Here is a 19,134-nt window from a genome sequence, read left to right on the forward strand (position 1 = left end):
AGAGTATATTTGCATAGGTATTAGTAATACAGCACATGTAACAGAATTACTAACTGAGGCAGACTCTAATTTGAGAAGAGTGATGCCCAAGTAGTGCAGACTATGAGTCCCCTGAGACATGTAATCTATGAGAGCAAGCCAAGCAGTCACCACAAAAGAAAGAGGCCTTTTGGAGATAACTTGACATTGCTAACACAGACCCCGCTGACTGCGCTTCTCTGCCATTCACAACTACAAGAAAAACCTTAGAGCAGCAGGACTATCTCACTTGTGCCTGTTGCCCAGTCATTCCCCTAGCCGAAGGCAGATAAGAAGAATTATGTCATTGCCCCAGAGGGCAATCGATAGAACCTGAAAGCCAGCGACCAAGTAAGCATAGGTGGGAGCTGTAGCGCCCTGCCTTGAAGAAAGGCTAAAGGCTAAGGGTATCAACCAAAAGCATTTAGGAAAATGTTTTGACTAAATAACCATAACTACATATATATACATATGTATTTGTATATATACACATATAGTTGTGTGTACATGTATATAGTTGTGTTGTTGTTTAGTCACTAAGTCATGTACAACTCCTTGCAACCCCATGGACTGCAGCACTCCAGGATTTCCTGTCCTTCACTAACTCCTGGAGTTTGCTCAAACTCACTTCCATTGAGTCAGTGATGCTATTCAACCATTTCATAGTTGTCTGCATGTATACATATATAAGAGGTTTCCCAGGTGAAGCTAGTGGTAAAGAACCTGCCTGCCAGTGCAGGAGATGCCAGAGATGTAGGTTCAATCCGTGGGTCAGGAAGGTCACCTGGAAGAGGGCACCAATTCACTCCAGTATTCTTGCCTGGAGAATTCCATGGACAGAGGAGCTTGGCGGGCTACAGTCCATGGGTCACAAAGAGTCAGACATGACTGAAGTGACTTAGCACGCATGCACTCACGCATACATATACATAGTTGGTGTCTGTGTATATATACAAAAACATCTATATGTATATAGGTTATATATAATCTAAGTTAATCACCAAAAATTTAGACTGTATCTTACAGTTATTATAAATTATGAGGTTTTAGTAGTTTTGTTCATTGAGTTCTGATTCTCTGCCCAACCCTGTGCTGAGCACTTTATAGTCATTATCTCACTTCATCTTTGGAGAAGGAAATGACAACCCACTCCGGTACTCTTGCCTGGAAAATCCCACGGATGGAGAAGCCTCTAGGCTATAGTCTATGGTGGGCTACAGTCTATGGAGTCACAAAGAGTCGGACACAACTGGGTGACTTCACTTTCACTTTCACTTTTTCACTTCATCTTCATAAGAGCCCCATAAAATAAGAACAGGCAGACTTCAGAGATACTTCAGATTTGGTTCCAGACCACCTCAATAAAGTAAATATCACATAAAGTGAATCACAGGAGCTTTGGGTTTCCCAGTGCATTTAAAAGTTATGTTTAAACTGTACTGTGGTCTTTAAAGTTTGCAATAGCATTATGTCTAAAAAAAATGTACATACTTTGATTAAAAATACTTTATTGCTTAAAAAATTACAATCATCACCTGAGCCTTTACTGAGTCATGGTAGTAACATAGAGATCATTGATCACAGATCACCAAAACAAATACAATAGTTATGAAAAAATTTGAAACACCTTGAGACTTTCTATAATGTGACACAAAGACAAAAAGTGAGCAAATGCCCTTGGAAAAATGGCACCAATAGACTTCCTTTAATGCAGGGTTGCCACAAACCTTTGATTTGTAAAATACACAATATCTGTCTTCCAAGCGCAATTAATCAAAGCACAATAAAATAAGGAATATTTTATGCAAATACATGTCTGCATTTACTTTGTAAGTCACGAACATAAAGCCCTAAAGATTTTAAGATTTTTGTAACATCTTATGGTAAAACACAATAATTTATTAGCTAACCCAAAAAATTGCCTAAGATCGCACAATCTGTAAATGATAAAACAGAAATACTGTCTAGGCATCAAACTCTTCAGTGTACTTTTACGCTTTGCCCCCACATTATACTAATTTGATCATTCTTAAAACTTCTTTTGTTCTAAACAAATGAAAGAACTTTTTTTAAAGTTCATCATCTACTGGTACAAGACTTGATGTGCTACAATTCATTAAGTCTGATTATGACACCCAAAATTCTTTTACATTGGTGCCGGGAGCCAGCGTGAGGAACTCCACCCGTGGCAAAGGTCATGAGGAAGGAAGCTTGGCATACACAAAGGTGGGATCGAGCCTCAGGAGTCTCCCTGGAAATTCTCGAGCGTCTACCCCCAAAACCAGAGTCTGCCTACTTTACTGCTTTGTGCTCTCATCTACACCTCTGATTTTATGGGGGGCTGTCCCCCACCACCTCTCTTGGAGAAGGAGTTAACTTAAAGCTCCAGTTAATAAAGTTCCTGGGCGTGACAAGAGTGTTTTAGTTCACAAACTCCTTTGGAAGTTTTCTAGCCTGCCTGAACAGGTTCTTCCAGCCACATGTGATTGTTCACAGCCTCCCAACCATGAGAGGCATGAGATGTTCTAAACTTTCTAAATACAGATTCCTTTGAGCAGTTAGAAGATTATTAGTATAGTATAGTGGGTTGATTAGAAATTATATTGGTGAAGGGTTTTCATTTATTGGGCCAATGTTTGCTGCTAAGTTTCCATATCCCTTACCTACTGTGTTCCTGGGAGTGTATTGATTAATATAGTTGGTGTATAGGAATGTAAGTAGTAGCTTTAATGTTTGTAACCTTGGGCCCTTGAGTTAATTCTTTTCTTGTTATAGCCCACCACACCTTTGCCCTATAGGAATGCAACTTTATCTAATGCTTTCGGAGGGTAGCGCCTGACTTTAGAATAATCACCTTTAGAGAAAAATAAGTTTTCTGAAGAAAGGATCATAAAATGTTAATAGGCCTCCTGGCCAGAAGATGATGTAAATCACCTAAACTTTTGCATATGATAAGTTTGCAGGAAGAAAGCCTGGCTTCAATAAGGATCAAGGACTGCTGACCTTGCATGACTCTACCCCTTCCCCCATTATCCTCTATGCACAACTTAAGGTATAAAAACTACTTTGGAAAATAAAGTGTGGGCCTTGCTCACCGAAGCTTGGTCTCCCCATGATGTTCTTTCTCTCACCTTCTGGCTGAATTCCCATCTGGAGCGTGGAGGCTCGCCAAGCCTACTAATTTTGCCTGGGCTTCTAAGATCTGACCGGGGAGGCCTTAGTGTCTCCTCTCCTTTGGGAGAACGGGAGGACGCCTGTGGCCTATGTAGGTGGCACAAATTCCTTGTCTTGGAATTTTATTGATTTTCCACGTAAACCAAGTTATTCAGCCTCTTTTCTTCACTGAATTTCTTTGCTGAGCTATCCCTATTTAACCACTCTTTATATCTTTAATTCTATCATATCCTGATCGCTGACGCCATCTCCCCTTCGAATTCCCTGGATCCACCAGGGCTGGACCCCAGCACATTGGCGTTTAGCTCAGAAACTAAAAAGACTATTTTTTTTTTAGAAATTGAAAAGGCAGCTGTTATTGTTTTCATTTTTCAGTTCTCCTTGACAAGAGAAGATGCTTCCTTCAGAGAAAAGAGCAGACATCTTGTCCAAGGCAGCAAATTCTTACTCAAAAGAAGAGGTGGCTCTTTTTCTGCACAGCACTGTCTTCAGACTGCAAATACATAATCAAAGGATGGCCCTTTCTCATCATCAGCCCAGCTCCAAACATGCTGAGCATATTACAAACATGACTTTTCAAAAGGAAATTGCTTCTCTAGGTAGCTGAGGAATCTTATGTACAAATCAGTTCTTCATTGATAAATTCATATAATACGTATATTTGTAACAGTTTGTAACTCAAAGGTATTTTTTGTACGCAAAAGTATGTATTTCTCTTTCATGAAGATTTTTAGAATACATTAAAACTTAAAAGATGCTTTAATTGAGGTGACTTTTTTTTAAATAATAAAGGCATGAGACAAAAAAAGATAAAAATTAGGTAGTGGTCCACACCACTTTGGGCTGTTGATAGGGAGAAACTGTCAACATTTACATTATAGCCCATGAGAAGGAGGCAGCTCTGATATGAATTTAGAGCTGTGCTATTAGCCTGTCCTGGAGAAGGAAATGGCAACCCACTCCAGTATTCTTGCCTGGAGAATGGACAGAGGTGTCTGGTGGGCTACAGTCCATGGGTTGTAGTTGGAAACGACTACACAATTGGACACACAAAAAGCTGGACATGACTCAGCAACTTAACACACACAAGCACACACTGGCTCAAGAGTGAGCCAGGCAAGGATTTTGACCTTGGCAAATCAAAGCTGCTTATCACCTATGACTGTTGTTATAGATGCAGTGATATTCTAATGGGCCTTCGCGAGCATGAGTTTTTAAGACTGTTTTTAGTTATGCTTCAGTCTTATTGTGCAAAGAAAGTGGGAGAAAGAGTAGTTTGCTCTCAGAAACTGCAGGGAAATTGCACCAGAGGAAGAGAGAAAGATGCAAAAAAGAAAAGGAGATGCACATCTATCTAAATATACTTAGAGGGGATTAGATTAGATCAGACTGGGAACTGGGAACCAAAGATATCTTTCAGAGACAGGAAGGCAAGACACCGGATGGCTGATTGGCATCGAGGAATGCACCTCACCAGCCCCAGAGGGAACCAGAGGCAGGGAGCTATTCAAAGTCATCCTTAGAATGGACTTATGGTTGCCAAGGCTGAGGAGGGGGATAGATTGGGAGTTTGGGTTAGCAGATGCAAACTATTACATATGAGAAGGATAAACAACAAGGTCCTACTGGGTAGCAAAGGGAACTATATCCGATATCCTGTGACAAGCCATCGTGGAAAAGAATATGAAAAAAGAATGTATGTATATATATAACTAATCACTTTGTTGTACAGTAGAAATTAACACAATAGTGTAAATTAACTGTACTTCAATAAAATAAATTTTAAAAAATTTAAAAAATAGAAGTCTAGTTTAAAAAAAAAAAGTCATCCTCTTAAAGCTGCTGTACCATTGAAATAAAAGCAACTGGGGAATCCAGCAATTATCCTATGTCCGTCCCATTGTCATGTGCTGGGGATGTGGAGGGCAAGCCCTTTCTTTGTTTCTTTAGTTTGTAGATCTTCAGATGGAGGAGAGGATACCTAAGAAGCCCCTGAGGAGCCTCACTTGCCCTCGGCTTGAGTAAGAGCCTGAACATGAAGTTGATGCCCCATGGGATGAGACGGTAAGGCTCTGGAGAGCAGTGAGTGATTTTGCATATAGAACTGAGATGAACTGTAGTTGGAGGGCAGACTATGTAGAGCATTTTTTTCCAAAGATGGCCACAACATTATGTCCCATTCAACATGTTTTCTCATAGGCAGACCTTGACGCTCCTTCCATTCAGAAACAGGTCTGAGGGCTTGACACTCCTTCCATCTTCTCACTTGCTTGTATCCCATACAACCTGAGTTTGGGCCAGAAAAGGCATTGAGGCATCTACCTTGTTTGATGGGACACTCATGTTTGAAATCTGAGCCACCACAGACGATGTCTTGAGGCGATGGTCTGTGAGGAAACCAAGCCACACAGCGAGGGCCTGTGTCGGTGGTCCAGTAAGCAGTCCTTTCAGCCCAAGAGCCAGACATATGGTGATGCAGTCTCCGGCCATCACCTTGCCACCCTCAGCCTTAGAATCTTCCCAGTTGAGGCCCCAGACAAGCTGTTCCCACTGTGTCCTTTCCCAGTTCCTGCCCAGAGAATCCCGAGTATAGTATCATCAGATGAATGTTGTTTTACCCCACTGTTTGTAATGGTTTGTTACATAGTTAAGTAGAATGAGGAACCACCATGTAAAGACTGGAAGAGCTATACAAAATTCCTATATAATTTGGAGCTATTTGAGAGGAGAAAGTAGGAAGATTAGCATAGAATATTTAAGGTATTATTGGGCTTCCCTGGTGGCTCAGATGGTCAAGAATCTGCCTACAGGAGACCCAGGTTCGATCCCTGGGTTGGGAAGATCCCTGAGAGAAGGGAATGGCTACCGACTCCGGTATTCCTGCCTGGAGAACCCCATGGCCCGAGGAGCCTGGTGGGCTACAGTCCATGGGGTCTATTATTAGAGTGATTCAAAGCAAAATGGTTATCATGGATGTGGGGGTTTGCCTGCTCCTGTGGGACCCATCGGGAACAGACAGAATTAGGACATCCAGGACAGGAAAAAGGAGGATGAGGCACAGTGAAGGGGATCAAGGCAAGAACACAATAGTCCAAGGCCACACCCAACTTAGACTTTGGGCTCACTTGGAAAAAGCTTTTCAAGTGAGATGACCCAACTCAGAGAGGTGAGAGTTGATGAGATTTGTTTGGAAAACAGCTGCTTTTGGCAGGCCCCTGAACACTGACTTCATTTCTCTCACTGTGATAAGGGGGGAAAAAACTACATTGGAAAAATAAATGCCTGACCCAGAAAACAAGGACCAAATAAAAGGGGGAAACGTCCAACAAAAACACCAGTCTTATGTGGAGTAGAGAAAGAAAAGGAGCAACTTTAAGAATTTGATTAAACCATGAAACCATGAACAGTTCAACTGAGCCTTCTGAGAGAAGAGCAGGAAGAGAGCCGGGAAAACCCTGGAGGCCCCTCCCACACTTCAGAACAGAAGACAGAAGATCAGTCAAGGGCTGTGGGAAGACGGACAGTCGCTGAAGGGTCGGAAAGCAGGAGCAGGGGCAACAGGGCGAGCTTGCAACATCCAGACAGCTTCAGCTAAGAAATCTACGGAGAACAGCCCTCAGGTAGAAGCCCACATGGGCTCGAGGGAGAAGCTTCCTTAGGAAGCAAGAGTCACAGGCCTCAGCAGCTCTGGAGATGGAGGTGGTGGCAGCAACCCCTGAGACATAGGACTGAGAGTGCAGACAGGGCAGAAATAGGAGCTCGAGATGGAAACGGAATCCAGGGGGCTGCTTGCTTGTATTCTCCATTCCTTCCTTCCCCCTCTTTCTCCCTCCCTCTCTCTTTCTCTCTCTCTCTCACACACAACCTGGAGCCTCAGAAGTCTTTAAAGCCTACTCTACAAATAGGCAGGAATATTTTAAACATTGCTTCCTGGAAAAGGATGCAATGTGTTTTTCAGATACAAAAATCTTGGTAGCATAATTAACCTCTTGTTGTGAGGTCTGCTGGCAGAGCCAGGTCCGCTGGCACATGATGACCCACCTCTGAGAGAAGCAGAAACCAAGAGGACTCCATCTGTCAGTCGCCCCTTCTCCTGACACTGTTGAGTCTCTGCTATGATCCTTGTAAGTGGTAATGAGGGCCTGCCTTATATTAAGTGCTGAGTTCTAGGAACTAAAATTTACCTATATTAAGTGCTCTAGCTCTGGGTTAATACTATGTGCTTCTGTCAAGCTTTTTGAACTCTATTTTTTTTAATTTATTATTATTATTATTAATATATATATATATATTTTTTTTTACTTTACAATATTGTATTGATTTTTCCATACATCAACATGCATCTGCCACGGGTGTACACATGTTCCCCATCCTGAACCCCCTCCTCCCTCCCTCCCCATACCATCCCTCTGAGTCATCCCAGTACACCAGCCCCAAGCTTCCTGTATCCTGCATCAAACCTGGACTGGCGATTCATTTCTTATATGATATTGTACATGTTTTAATGCCATTCTCCCAAATCATCCTCCCCCTCCTTCTCCCATGGAGTCCAAAAGACTGTTCTATATATCTGTGTCTCTTTTGCTGTCTCGCATACAGGGTTGTAGTTACCATCTTTCTAAATTCCATATATATGCGTTAGTATACTGTATTGGTGTTTTTCTTTCTGGCTTACTTCACTGTGCATAATAGGCTCCAGTTTCATCCACCTCATTAGAACTGATTCAAATGTATTCTTTTTAGTGGGTGAGTAATACTCCATTGTGTATATAAAAAGTGTGGCAGGACATTATTGACTTTGGGGTCAAACAATGAAGTGAAAGCCAAAATCCAGAAAGGTGAGTTGAAGCCAGAACCTGACTTAAGGGTGTCTGCCCACTAAAGACAAAGGATCTCGCCTTGGATTTTAACAGCCGTGTGACAGGGTATGATGCAAGAGACAAAACTGAGATGCAGGCATGGTGAGATCAGAGATCCCCTCATAAAGCTCAATCCTTTGGTAAAAGGTTGAATCAAAACAAATAATAAAATAAACACACAAAAACTCACTGCCTTGAAGGAGACAGCATGAAAACTTGCATGTTTCACTCTTGGTTTTGGGTAGAGAGAAGAATATCCCCTGTGGAAAGTTGGAACTATCCTCTGGCCTTCATGTGGGAATGCAGTCTAAATTCTCACTATAATTATCATCCTCAAGCAAAGAATTTTTTAACTGCTCACCAGTTTCTAATGGCTTCAGGGACCCAGTGAAAAGAAAAGTAAATCTTCTGTGGGAAAATGTATTTACAATCTTCCTCAAAAAATTCCCTCAAAGAAAATTCCACTGATCATGAGTTCACAATAAAACATCATGAAACTCACAAAACATGAAGAAGCAAACCATCTTGAGAGAGGCAGCAAAAATAATAAACAGCAGAATCGAGCATTCAAAAATTGCTGATTTTAAGAATATAAGATGCAGAAAATAAACAGCATATTTAATATATGGGAATAAGGGAAGGTTTGAAAAGTAAAAATAAAGATCAAGGCACTGTAAATGAAGAATACATTACTTGAGATTAAAAACTCAATAGAAGGCAGCCCTATTCCTCCCAGCCAGAGAGTTATCTTGATGCTCTCATTTCACGTCACTCTGCATTCTCTAATGAGCGATTCTTAACATTTGTGGGGCCTCAGTGTTCATTTAACTAATATACTTACTGTTCTAATCCATTTTAGTCATTGAGGAGATGGGTTTCAAAATTACCAAACACTGGACCCAAGGATTATACCCAAAGGAAAAAGTGGTTATTGTAGGAGGTACAGGCCTTGAGAATACCAGCATCAATACTCTCCTGATAACTGTCTAGCCCGTCAAGGGAAGCCCTCAGTGAAGGGCACGTAAAATTGGAGAGTACTGGGGGGAGATGATTCCTCTGGTCTTACGTTTCCTTGAGGAGACTGCCATATTGGCTCTGACTGACCCCTTCATTCTCTCTCCATGGGAGAAGTCACTCCTAGGGTAAGAAAGTCTCCTTTTATTGGTGGGTTTAGTGAAAGTCACTCAGTCATGTCCAACTCTTTGTGACCCCATGAACTATACAGTCCATGGAATACTCCAGGTCAGAATACTGGAGAGGGTAGCCTTTCCCTTCTCCAGGGGATCTTCCCAACCCAGGGATCGAACCCAGGTCTCCCACATTGCAGTCAGATTCTTTACCAGCTGAGCCACCAGGGAAGCCTTGGTGGGTTTAGTGGAAGGAACAGAAGCCTGGCTCAGCCCCTCCCAGGTTTTATCCTTTGAACAATCTGCCCCTTGGAATGTCCATCCTCTCTGCTCCTGGGCCCACCTCTATGCCTCCCATTGTTGAGCTGGGCCCTGAAGAAGATGATGGGTATGTTTACTGCTGAGGTAAGTATTAGGAAGCTATTGGGACATCAAAGGTCCACCTTCCAATTCAGCCTTTATCAAAAACAATTTTTATTGCCATCTGACTATCTTTGCTCCCTTAGCTCTCAGTTAGTTCTAGGCTCATGAGTGGACATTATTTATTGGTCCCATGAAGTCCCAACAATGTCATCAATCAACTGGTCAGGGGCTGTAGAGCTGGTTGCCAGCTCCCCTCTCTTCTCTCCTGTAAAATCTCAAGGTGGTTTCTTCAAGTTAAGAATTAGACAGAAACAGGTGGTCTGTCCAGATAGTTCCTTCTTCAACCTGATTTCTTGGCTGCTCTTCTATCGAAGGAGTCAACCACTAGTTCTCATTGGCCTGAGTCAAGGACTATCATTTTTTTTCTATTGTCTATTGGGCTGATACATTTTTAGAGCTGTCACAGCAGACAAAGAACAAGAGCCCAGATATACTTCATCAAAAATTACTTCATTCAAAATTCTCTGGAGACAACTTCTCAGATGTAGACAATAAATATCAGGACACAGACCGTGGAAGACATTCTTCTAAGAAAAAGGAGTCTCTAGATACCATTGCCTCTTATAAAAAATGATGACAAGACTAGCATTTGTCATAATTATCAGAGGCAGCTATACACAATGTGATTTATATAAATCACAGTGACTATTGTCTCCACAAAAGAGCAAGAAGAAGGCAAAAAGTAATAAATATATCCTTTATATCCTGTAAGCATCTGACCAAAAGAAAAAAAAATAAGCTTACTTTTACTCCACTTTTTTTGGAAAGTAAACCTCTCAGTAAGGAAAATGGGACTATCTAGACAGAACTGCAGGAAAATGTTTAAAAGGCAAATCATCCTGAGTTATAGAGAGAGAGATATATATACACACATGTAGATGGGCTTCCCAGGTGGCACTAGTGATGAAGAACCTGCCTGCCAATGCAGGAGATGTAAGAGATGCTGGTTCAGTCCCTGCATTGGGAATATTCCCTGGAGAAAGGCATGGCAACCCACTCCAGTATTCTTGCCTGGAGAACCCCATGGACAAAGGAGCCTAGTGAGCTACAGTCCATGGGGTTTCAAAGAGTCAGACTCAGCTGAGCACATAGCACATGGCATGGCCAGAAATGGTGATGGATCTATATGGATCATAAGCATGGATAATTGTGGGTGTTGGCCCAGGATGAGTTTGGCTGCCAGTCTATGGATGTGGAGCAGGCAAGGACTTGTCCACCAAGGAACTAACTGCTGCTAAGTCACTTCAGTCATGTCCAACTCTGTGTGACCCCATAGACGGCAGCCCACCAGGCTCCCATTACTGGGATTCTCAAGGCAAGAACACTGGAGTGGGTTGCCATTTCCTTCTCCAATGCATGAAAGTGAAAAGTGAAAGTGAAGTCACTCAGTCGTGTCCGACTCTTCACGACCCCATGGACTGCAGCCCACCAGGCTCCTCCGTCCATGGGATTTTCCAGGCAAGAGTACTGGAGTTGGGTGCCATTGCCTAATATGACCTTTATTCTTGTCTCTTCAGCCCTTGGACAATCACTGTCAACCACCGCCACCAAGTGCCATGTTGAGGAATTTACACACAGAATATACTTTCTTCACAATGTCCTGACGAGATAAATAATTACCCACTTTACAGATGAAGAAACTGAGGCTTAGTAAGTTGAAGTAACTTTCTGGAGGTCATTCAGCTACTGGAATTAGGATTCTATCTATGGAGTATTGATTTATACTTTTGTTTTGGCACCAAGTCCTAACCACTGGACCACCAGGGCATTCCCTGATTCATACTTTTTGATATGCCATTTTGTGATTATTTCCAAATAACTTTTCACTGTTCGTTATTTATTTTTTCTTTCTTTGGTCAAGAAGAGTATGTTTATAATTAAAGCCCTAGATTTAGCCTTGTAATTCTCTGTCCACAACCATTCACTCACTGCGTGGTTGTGGTCCTGACTCTCAGTTTTTGTTTCCTTATCTGAAAAAAACAAATACCAAGTATTCCTTCTTGCTAATTATTTCACAAAACATATAATTCTCCAAATGTATGTGATACACTGCTGGGGTTATCCTCCCACACTTTCACAGCGCCTGACGACTCACAGATGTCAAGCAAGACTTAAGTTTTCATTAAGATTTACCTGAGGAGTCAGTCAGAGTGGCCTCTGCATATTGAGAGAACATGGCTGAGAATAAGGAACGGGTCTCTTTATCTTCTGTTTTTTTTTTTCTTCAGTTGAATTTGATTTCACGAACGTGAAACAGCACGAAGTTTTCAGTCTTCCTTTAATTTTTCTTACTCATTCCCTGTAACTGACCCAGAACCCCATCCCTGGGCAGCAAGAGAGGTGAGAGGCTAAGCAAGCTGACCTGAGTATACAGAGAGAGACCTAAGGTAATCTGTGAAGCACTAGTGGAGATGCTGTGATCTGTGACAGGTGTGTGTACACTGAGTGCTCCTGCGGAAGTGAATTGTTCAAAACGCTTGGAAAACAATTATGTCCGATATAGACAAACGGCAAAGTAACAGCTTCTGGGAATTAAGCATCACGGTTCGTAAAATCATTGAATAATTATTGTTCATTCCAATCCTGCCTCCAAAGTACAAAGAGAACCCAGGGAACCAATACCTGGAAAATCTTCTTTCTCTTTCCAGTCTGAAAAGCCACCTTCCCGTGTGCAGTTTCTGATCCCTGACTTATTCTGTGGTACTTGCTGCTGGGAGGGAGGCAGCCAGTTCCTCCCGGCCCCTCCTAAACCCTCAGAGCCCTGCCTACACAAGCTCTTAAAGGAAAACAAACCCTATTTGCTTTCAGTATCTACAGGACTGTCTGTGTGAAATGTTCCCATTAGGCTGTAGCATCCAGACTTAATGAGAAGCTTGGGAAAGCCCCCAGTCAGCAGCCTGTTCTAGGCTGTCACTGCCCCTAGCAGGTTGGTTGAGGAAATATGCCAGAAAGGTGATGAGAGAGAGTGGCAAAGAGAGGAAGAGAGAGGGAAAGAACACAGTTTGGAAATCAAAACAAAATTTAAGTAAATTCACAGGGAAGGCATTTGGTTAAAAAATGTTTAATAATAAATACATATTTCAGACCTAAATGTGCCATTCATAAATTGTGTAAATGGCAAGCCTATCCTAGACAGAGCTGCACAAAATTACTTTTGGTTTAAAATAAAAGCCAGAGAGAAGCAAGTGTTAGTCATTCAGTCATGCACAGCTCTTTGCAACCCCATGGACTGTAGCCCGCCCGGCTCTTCTGTCCATGGAATTCTCCAGGCAAGAATACTGGAGTGGGTAGACATTCCCTTCTCCAGGGGATCGTCCCAACCCAGGGATCTAACCCTCGTCTCCTGCATTGCAGGCAGATTCTTTACCCTCTGAGGCACCAATGTAAGGCAAAGTATTGTTCAAACACAAGTCAAGGAAAAGAGAGTTCTGTCTGTTAAATTTTAAAGAAAACTCAAACATGAAAAATAATTGAAAAAAACAGTGCACACATAAAAGATAAGGTGAAAGTCAAGGGAAATCTAATAAAGTAAACACGCTGCAGGAAAAACTGCACGCCAAGCAAATTTCATTCCTAAGTCTAGAGAAAGAAGGTAGGGGTGCCCTGTATTTCCTAGGATCTGAACTGACTTGTTTTCACTCCTCTTCCCTTTCTTCAAACACATTTATAACTCTCTTCCTCCTAATAATCTCACAAATATAGCCATCCAAATTTGAACCTTAAACCTGTTTGTTTTTTTTCTTTTGTGCTTGCAATTTTTCCTTTTTCATTTTCCTTTTTCTTTAGCTAAAAATATCTGTTCCACCATCATTTTTTCCTGTTGGGGATGGACTCCCACTGACTAGATACTGGTATAAGGCTTCCACAATCCCAGTCTCAGCTTAGTGTTCCAGACATTCTTTACTCCCAGGTGATTTTTAAAATTTCTGACTCCCTCTGTCCAATTCTTCAATGTATCTTACTCCATGAATTCCAGAGAGGTTTTCAAGTCTTAACAGTACATACATTCTGTTTTGTTCACATTTAGAATAAATTAGTGGTCTTCTTTTTACCTATAATCTCAGACATAAAATATAACTGGTATCAAACAGATAAAACAAGTAAAAGATCCACAGAACTGGAAGAGACTAAAGGCTTGCTAAGTAAAAAATTCTCTTTGGTCACACATTGCACCAAAAAAAAGTGATGGATTATTTGATTCTGATCACTCAACCAGGAGATACAATAGTTCTTTAGTTTATAGGACTTTAAAACCCTTCAAGTTAGAATTTAGTATATAGAAAATCTTATTCCTAAATTTGAGTTGAATCTTTTGAAATCAGGAATCATTTTTTCTTCATATTTTATACCAGGAGGTCCTGGTATAAATCAATATGTATGGATTAATCACAGTTTTTCTTAGACTAGGAGACAATTGGGTTAATGTCAGTTTATGAGATTTATCTAAGCCAAATATTGACTCTAAGTTTATTTAACTAATTTGAAGGATATTAAAATATATGTTTTAGGGAAAGTGATAAATATGTAACTCAAAACATAAATGCTACTACACTAAGTAGCTATCCTAAAATCACTAGGAGGATTTAAACACTCTAAAATTTCTAAGAGAAGAATTCAGCAATACCAAAAGCTACCAAAGTAATAATTCCAACATAGAACATGGACCTTAAAGCATTAGCTACATGTGTGCATAGTACCTAAAATAATAAATATAGAATACGAATCTTAAAGCATCATCTATACGTATGTATAGTACCTATCATTATAATTATTTAAAGAAGACTACTATACAGCATCAAACATTTCAAAAGGAGATAGATACTCTAGAATTAAGACAGTAGAAATCCATATGGTCAGGGTAAAATATTTGTCTTTAAGCCTCTTCTTATCTGAATATGAACATAAACATTAGAAATCACTGCTTCCCAAACAAGAGCTGAACTAAGATCTACCTGATAATAATTCAGTTTATAAAAATAGAACAACAGTTATCTACCAATTTTCATGTTGGTCAAGAAGTCAAACTCTTTGCCTACATTGCTTTTACTATATGCAGGTAAATATCATATGTCAAAAGTAAAGAAAAAATTAGAATTAAAAACACAAGGTAAGTTTAGCAATGCCAATACTAACCATTGATTTGATCAGCTTCCTTGCCTTATACTTAGCAATAAATATTGTTTTCTTCTATCAAATATGTGAATTTTATGATCTTGAACCTCCAGTATATGATGACTGATGTAAACAAGGCATATGATCTCAAGTTAACTATTATATTTTACAAAAGATGAGGCCCTAACTGATTCATTAAATAAAATAAAGATACAGACTCTAGTTTCTTGTCTGTTCCCTTTTATACTTAACACATACTATAGGTGTTTTCAAGATGCATCTTCTACTAATAGGAAAATTTAGGCAGAGATAGAATATAGGACTGCTCCCAGCTGGGAAAATTTACAATGGCAGGAGAGACAGGAGAAAATACAATAAAAATACAAAGTCTTACTCTGAGGTCCCCTATTGAGTTACATGACCCTCTGACTAATGAGAGAAAACTTTTCAGCATCAAATAAGAAAAATCTTGAAATTTCTTAAAATCCAGATAAGCAATCAGAATTCAATGATAATGGATGATCACATAATTCAGATTTGCATTGTGATTTCTTTAAAAGAACAATAACTAGTCTATACCAAGAGCCTATTAAATGCTAAGCACTTAGAAGCCCATTGAGTCCTTATTGACTCCAGATTACAGGTGGGCCCACAGCCCGAGGAAGTAATTTGACAGCTGCCCTGTAGGAGAACCATGATTTGGACCTGGTCTGTTCACTCTATAGGACTTCTTAAAAAGCACTGAAAATTGCTCTTCTGCAAAAAGCTTTTAACATATATTTTTAAAATTCCTTTTGTGGCACTAAAGAAACATGGTTCTATCTAACAACTAATCTTTTGGAATCCACGTTTTTCAATGTATTGTTCTCTTCTGAGATTTACTTTGACAGATAATCCAATGAGTTTGGTACCCACTCCTAAGTTCCTCCTAAAGATTTACATATAAATAGCTTTCCTTTTTCTCAAACAAGACAGATGTCTACAATAAATAGATACGAATATTTCGATTCAGAAATAGAGCTAAGTTTACTGGATCATCTTTATTTTTTCTTTCTGCATTTTACCTCACATTCCTTGAATATATTCTTAAGAGGCGATCCACCTAACTGATGGTTTTTGAGCCTTTGCTCCAAGTGAGCTGGTAATGGAGCCTAGTAGTTTTTGAACAATTCGGGGGAAAGAAAATTAAAATATTATTTTAAAATTCAAACACAGTCATGTCACATCTGGATAGACAAAAGGGAGTCACTAAATAAAGGAGACAGCTTTGCATAGCACATCCACTTTCTGGCAAAGGACTCCCTCTATGGCCACAGTTTATCACTCTACCTGTCTGCACATTTTTCATCCCCAGTTACTACAAAAGACCCCTATGTGGTCGGCTGCCACCCAGCTCATAAGGAACTTTGGACTGGAAGTGACGCTTTGGAGAAAGACCTTTAGTAAAGTTCAGGGAACGAAAGACTGATGGAATGGAGTCTCACTCCACAACACCCCCAGAGGCCCCCAAGATAGCACCTGGCAGGACTCTGACCAAACTACAACATCTGAGGAGGCGTTTACCTGCTTCAGCGTCTCCCTGGGGCCCCCGCGCCGCACAGTAACAGCAGTCCAAGAAGATGGCATAGTTGAGAATATTGAAGAATAGCCCGATGACTCCAGCACTGAGAACCAGCAGCGGCGTCTCTGTCTTCTGCGGATCAATATACCTTTTGACAGCTTCCACCAGGATGCTGAACATCAGGGCCACAGCGAAAACGGAGTTGCCAAATGCGCCCACGACATCTGCCCGGAGAAAGCCAAATGTGCTTTTCCGGTGCTGCTGTATGCTGCTGGCCCTGATGCCAAAAAGACCGATGATCATGGAGACTAAGTGGGAGAGGACCGCAAAAGCATCGGAGGTCAGCGAGAGGGAGTTGCCTATGTGGGAGATCACTAGCTCCATCACGAAAAGGAGCATGCTCACAATGCACATGAGGATTAAACGGAAACTTCTCCCTGAGTATCGCCCCATGGCGCTCTGCTGTCCCTCTCCTTTTCCTGGGAAGGCTGAGCTCTTAGGGGAGCAGATGTAGAGATCACAGCTCCTGGATAGCTCTCCCCTACAGCCTTTCAGCGCCTGTCATATTTGAAAATCACTTTTTACAGGCTGCTATAAAGCCATAAAACAGTTTAAAGGGCAATTAAGCAAGAGATGTCACGTGAGCAGGGACTTATGGAAATAGAAGACACCAACTTCCAGATATGAACTGGAGGGGCTTCTTTTGCTCATTTGTGTGTATCATTACAAAAGTCAAGAGCCTCTGTGTCTGAATTATGCACAAACTCATGTATGGCTATGGCCTTTCTAGATTCCACACCGTGTTTGCAATAATCGTTGTGACATTTTACATAAACAATCATATCTTGTCAACCTGGTGTGTGAGTGGCTTTTAATTCTGTATACTGCGTGGAACAGGGAATATTCTAGGGGTTGTAATCCAGAGATTAGAGCTACAGTAAGTGAAAGCCAAAAAACAGCTAGGGTGATTTTTTTCTTCTGCCTTGCGCACTGATCTGGAATAAACAAGCACCCCACTTCCAAACCCTTTCCATAAATAAGACAAAAAAAAAATTCTTCATGTTTAGGAAAGATATAATACCTTTAAAGGAGCTAAAGACATAATCCCAGTTAGTTTTAGGAAGAAAGTCAAATTACAGTGTCTTGATTTAACTGATGTAAGAAGACATTTTTGCTTTTAATATTATCTTCTGTCATGCATAAGCCTTAAAGGTTTACCAGTTCCCAAATATCTAAAACAACAGTAGCTGCTATTGTTCTGAGTAGACTGCCTACAGTCAATCCTGTAAAGAAATACTGATTGAAATGACTATACCCAATCCTAACTGAATTTGAAGTCCGACTGTGATGGCTAGTTTTATGCGTCAATTTGACTGGGTTTGCAGGTGCCCAGACATTTGGTCAGACATTACTGTGAGTGTTTCCATGAAGGTGTTTTTGGGTGGGACTAACAGTTGAATCAGTAGACTAAGTAAAACAGGCAACCCACTCCAGTATCCTTGCCTGGAAAATCTCATGGACAGAGAAGCCTGGTGGACTGCAGTCCATGGGGTCGCAAAGAGTCGAGCACAACTGAGCGACTAACACATAACACACATACATCCTTAATGAGGGCCTCATCCAATCAGTTGAAGGCCTGAACAGAACAAACTGGCTGACTCTCCTGCAAGTAAGGGAAGATTCCTCCGACTGACTGCCTTCAAACTGGGACACTGGCTTTTTTCCAGCTTTCAGGCTCAGACTGAAAGCTTGGCTCTTCCTGGGTCTAGAGCCTGTGGGCCTTTAGACTAAAACTACACCATAGGATCTCCTGGGTCTCTGCTTGCCATGTTGACATTGGGACTTTGTCAGCCTTCATAATGGCAGGAACCAATTCCTTTTAATAAGTCTCTATTTATATACATATCCTACTGGTTCTATTTATCTGAAGAACTTAAGACAAATACACTGATTTTGACTAAAACATGACTAGTTAGATGTAGCCCTAATAATTTCCTTGGCATCTCACAGTTTTCAGTTCAGTCGCTCAGTCGTGTCTGACTCTTTGCGACCCCATGAATTGCAGCACGCCAGGCCTCCCTGTCCATCACCAACTCCCGGAATTCACACAAACTCATGTCCATCAAGTCGGTGACGCCATCCAGCCATCTCATCCTCTGTCATCCCCTTCTCCTCCTGACCCCAATCCCTCCCAGCATCAGAGTCTTTTCCAATGAGTCAGCTCTTCGCATCAGCTGGCCAAAGTACTGGAGTTTCAGCTTTAGCATCAGTCCTTCCAATGAACACCCAGCACTGATCTCCTTTAGGATGGACTGGTTGGATCTCCTTGCAGTCCAAGGGACTCTCAAGAGTCTTCTCCAACACCACAGCTCAAAAGCATCAATTCTTAAGCACTCAGCTTTCTTCATAGTCCAACTCTCACATCCATACATGACCACTGGAAAAACCATAGCCTTGACTAGACGGACCTTTGTTGGCAAAGTAATGTCTCTGCTTTTGAATATGCTATCTAGGTTGGTCATAATTTTCCTTCCAAGGAGTAAGCGTCTTTTAATTTCATGGCTGCAATCACCATCTGCAGTGATTTTGCATAAATCGTTGCCAATTCAGTTGCTATTCTAACAGTGAGACTTCTAGACAACCAGACTGTGATAATTAGTGCAGTCAAGGTGACATTAAGGTTTTTGGCCCAAAATAATGACGCTGCAAAGTGAGATGAACGTAAAACAAAGGTGACAGCTCTAGGAACAGTGTGGGAGCAGAGGTGGAAATGTTGTCATTTGGTGTATCTATTAGACATCCAAGGTGAAACGCTAAGTAGAGAATTGGATAAGGGAGCCTGGAGTTCAGAGGAGAAGGG

At 41.1% G+C, this 19,134-nt stretch overlaps 1 protein-coding gene across 1 annotated transcript in view; it reads right to left on the minus strand.

Moving 5' to 3' along the window:
• SLC30A10 (solute carrier family 30 member 10) overlaps nucleotides 1–16,727 on the minus strand; it is a 33,853-nt gene extending 17,126 nt beyond the window's left edge. The window contains exon 1 of the mRNA XM_055583568.1: nucleotides 16,277–16,727. Coding sequence (XP_055439543.1) covers nucleotides 16,277–16,727 — 451 coding nt within the window. The remainder of the gene's footprint in view (nucleotides 1–16,276) is intronic.
• Between the last annotated feature and the right edge of the window lie 2,407 nt (nucleotides 16,728–19,134).

This window comes from Bubalus kerabau, chromosome 5 (assembly GCF_029407905.1).
Source record: "Bubalus kerabau isolate K-KA32 ecotype Philippines breed swamp buffalo chromosome 5, PCC_UOA_SB_1v2, whole genome shotgun sequence".
Taxonomy (NCBI): Eukaryota; Metazoa; Chordata; class Mammalia; order Artiodactyla; family Bovidae; genus Bubalus; species Bubalus kerabau.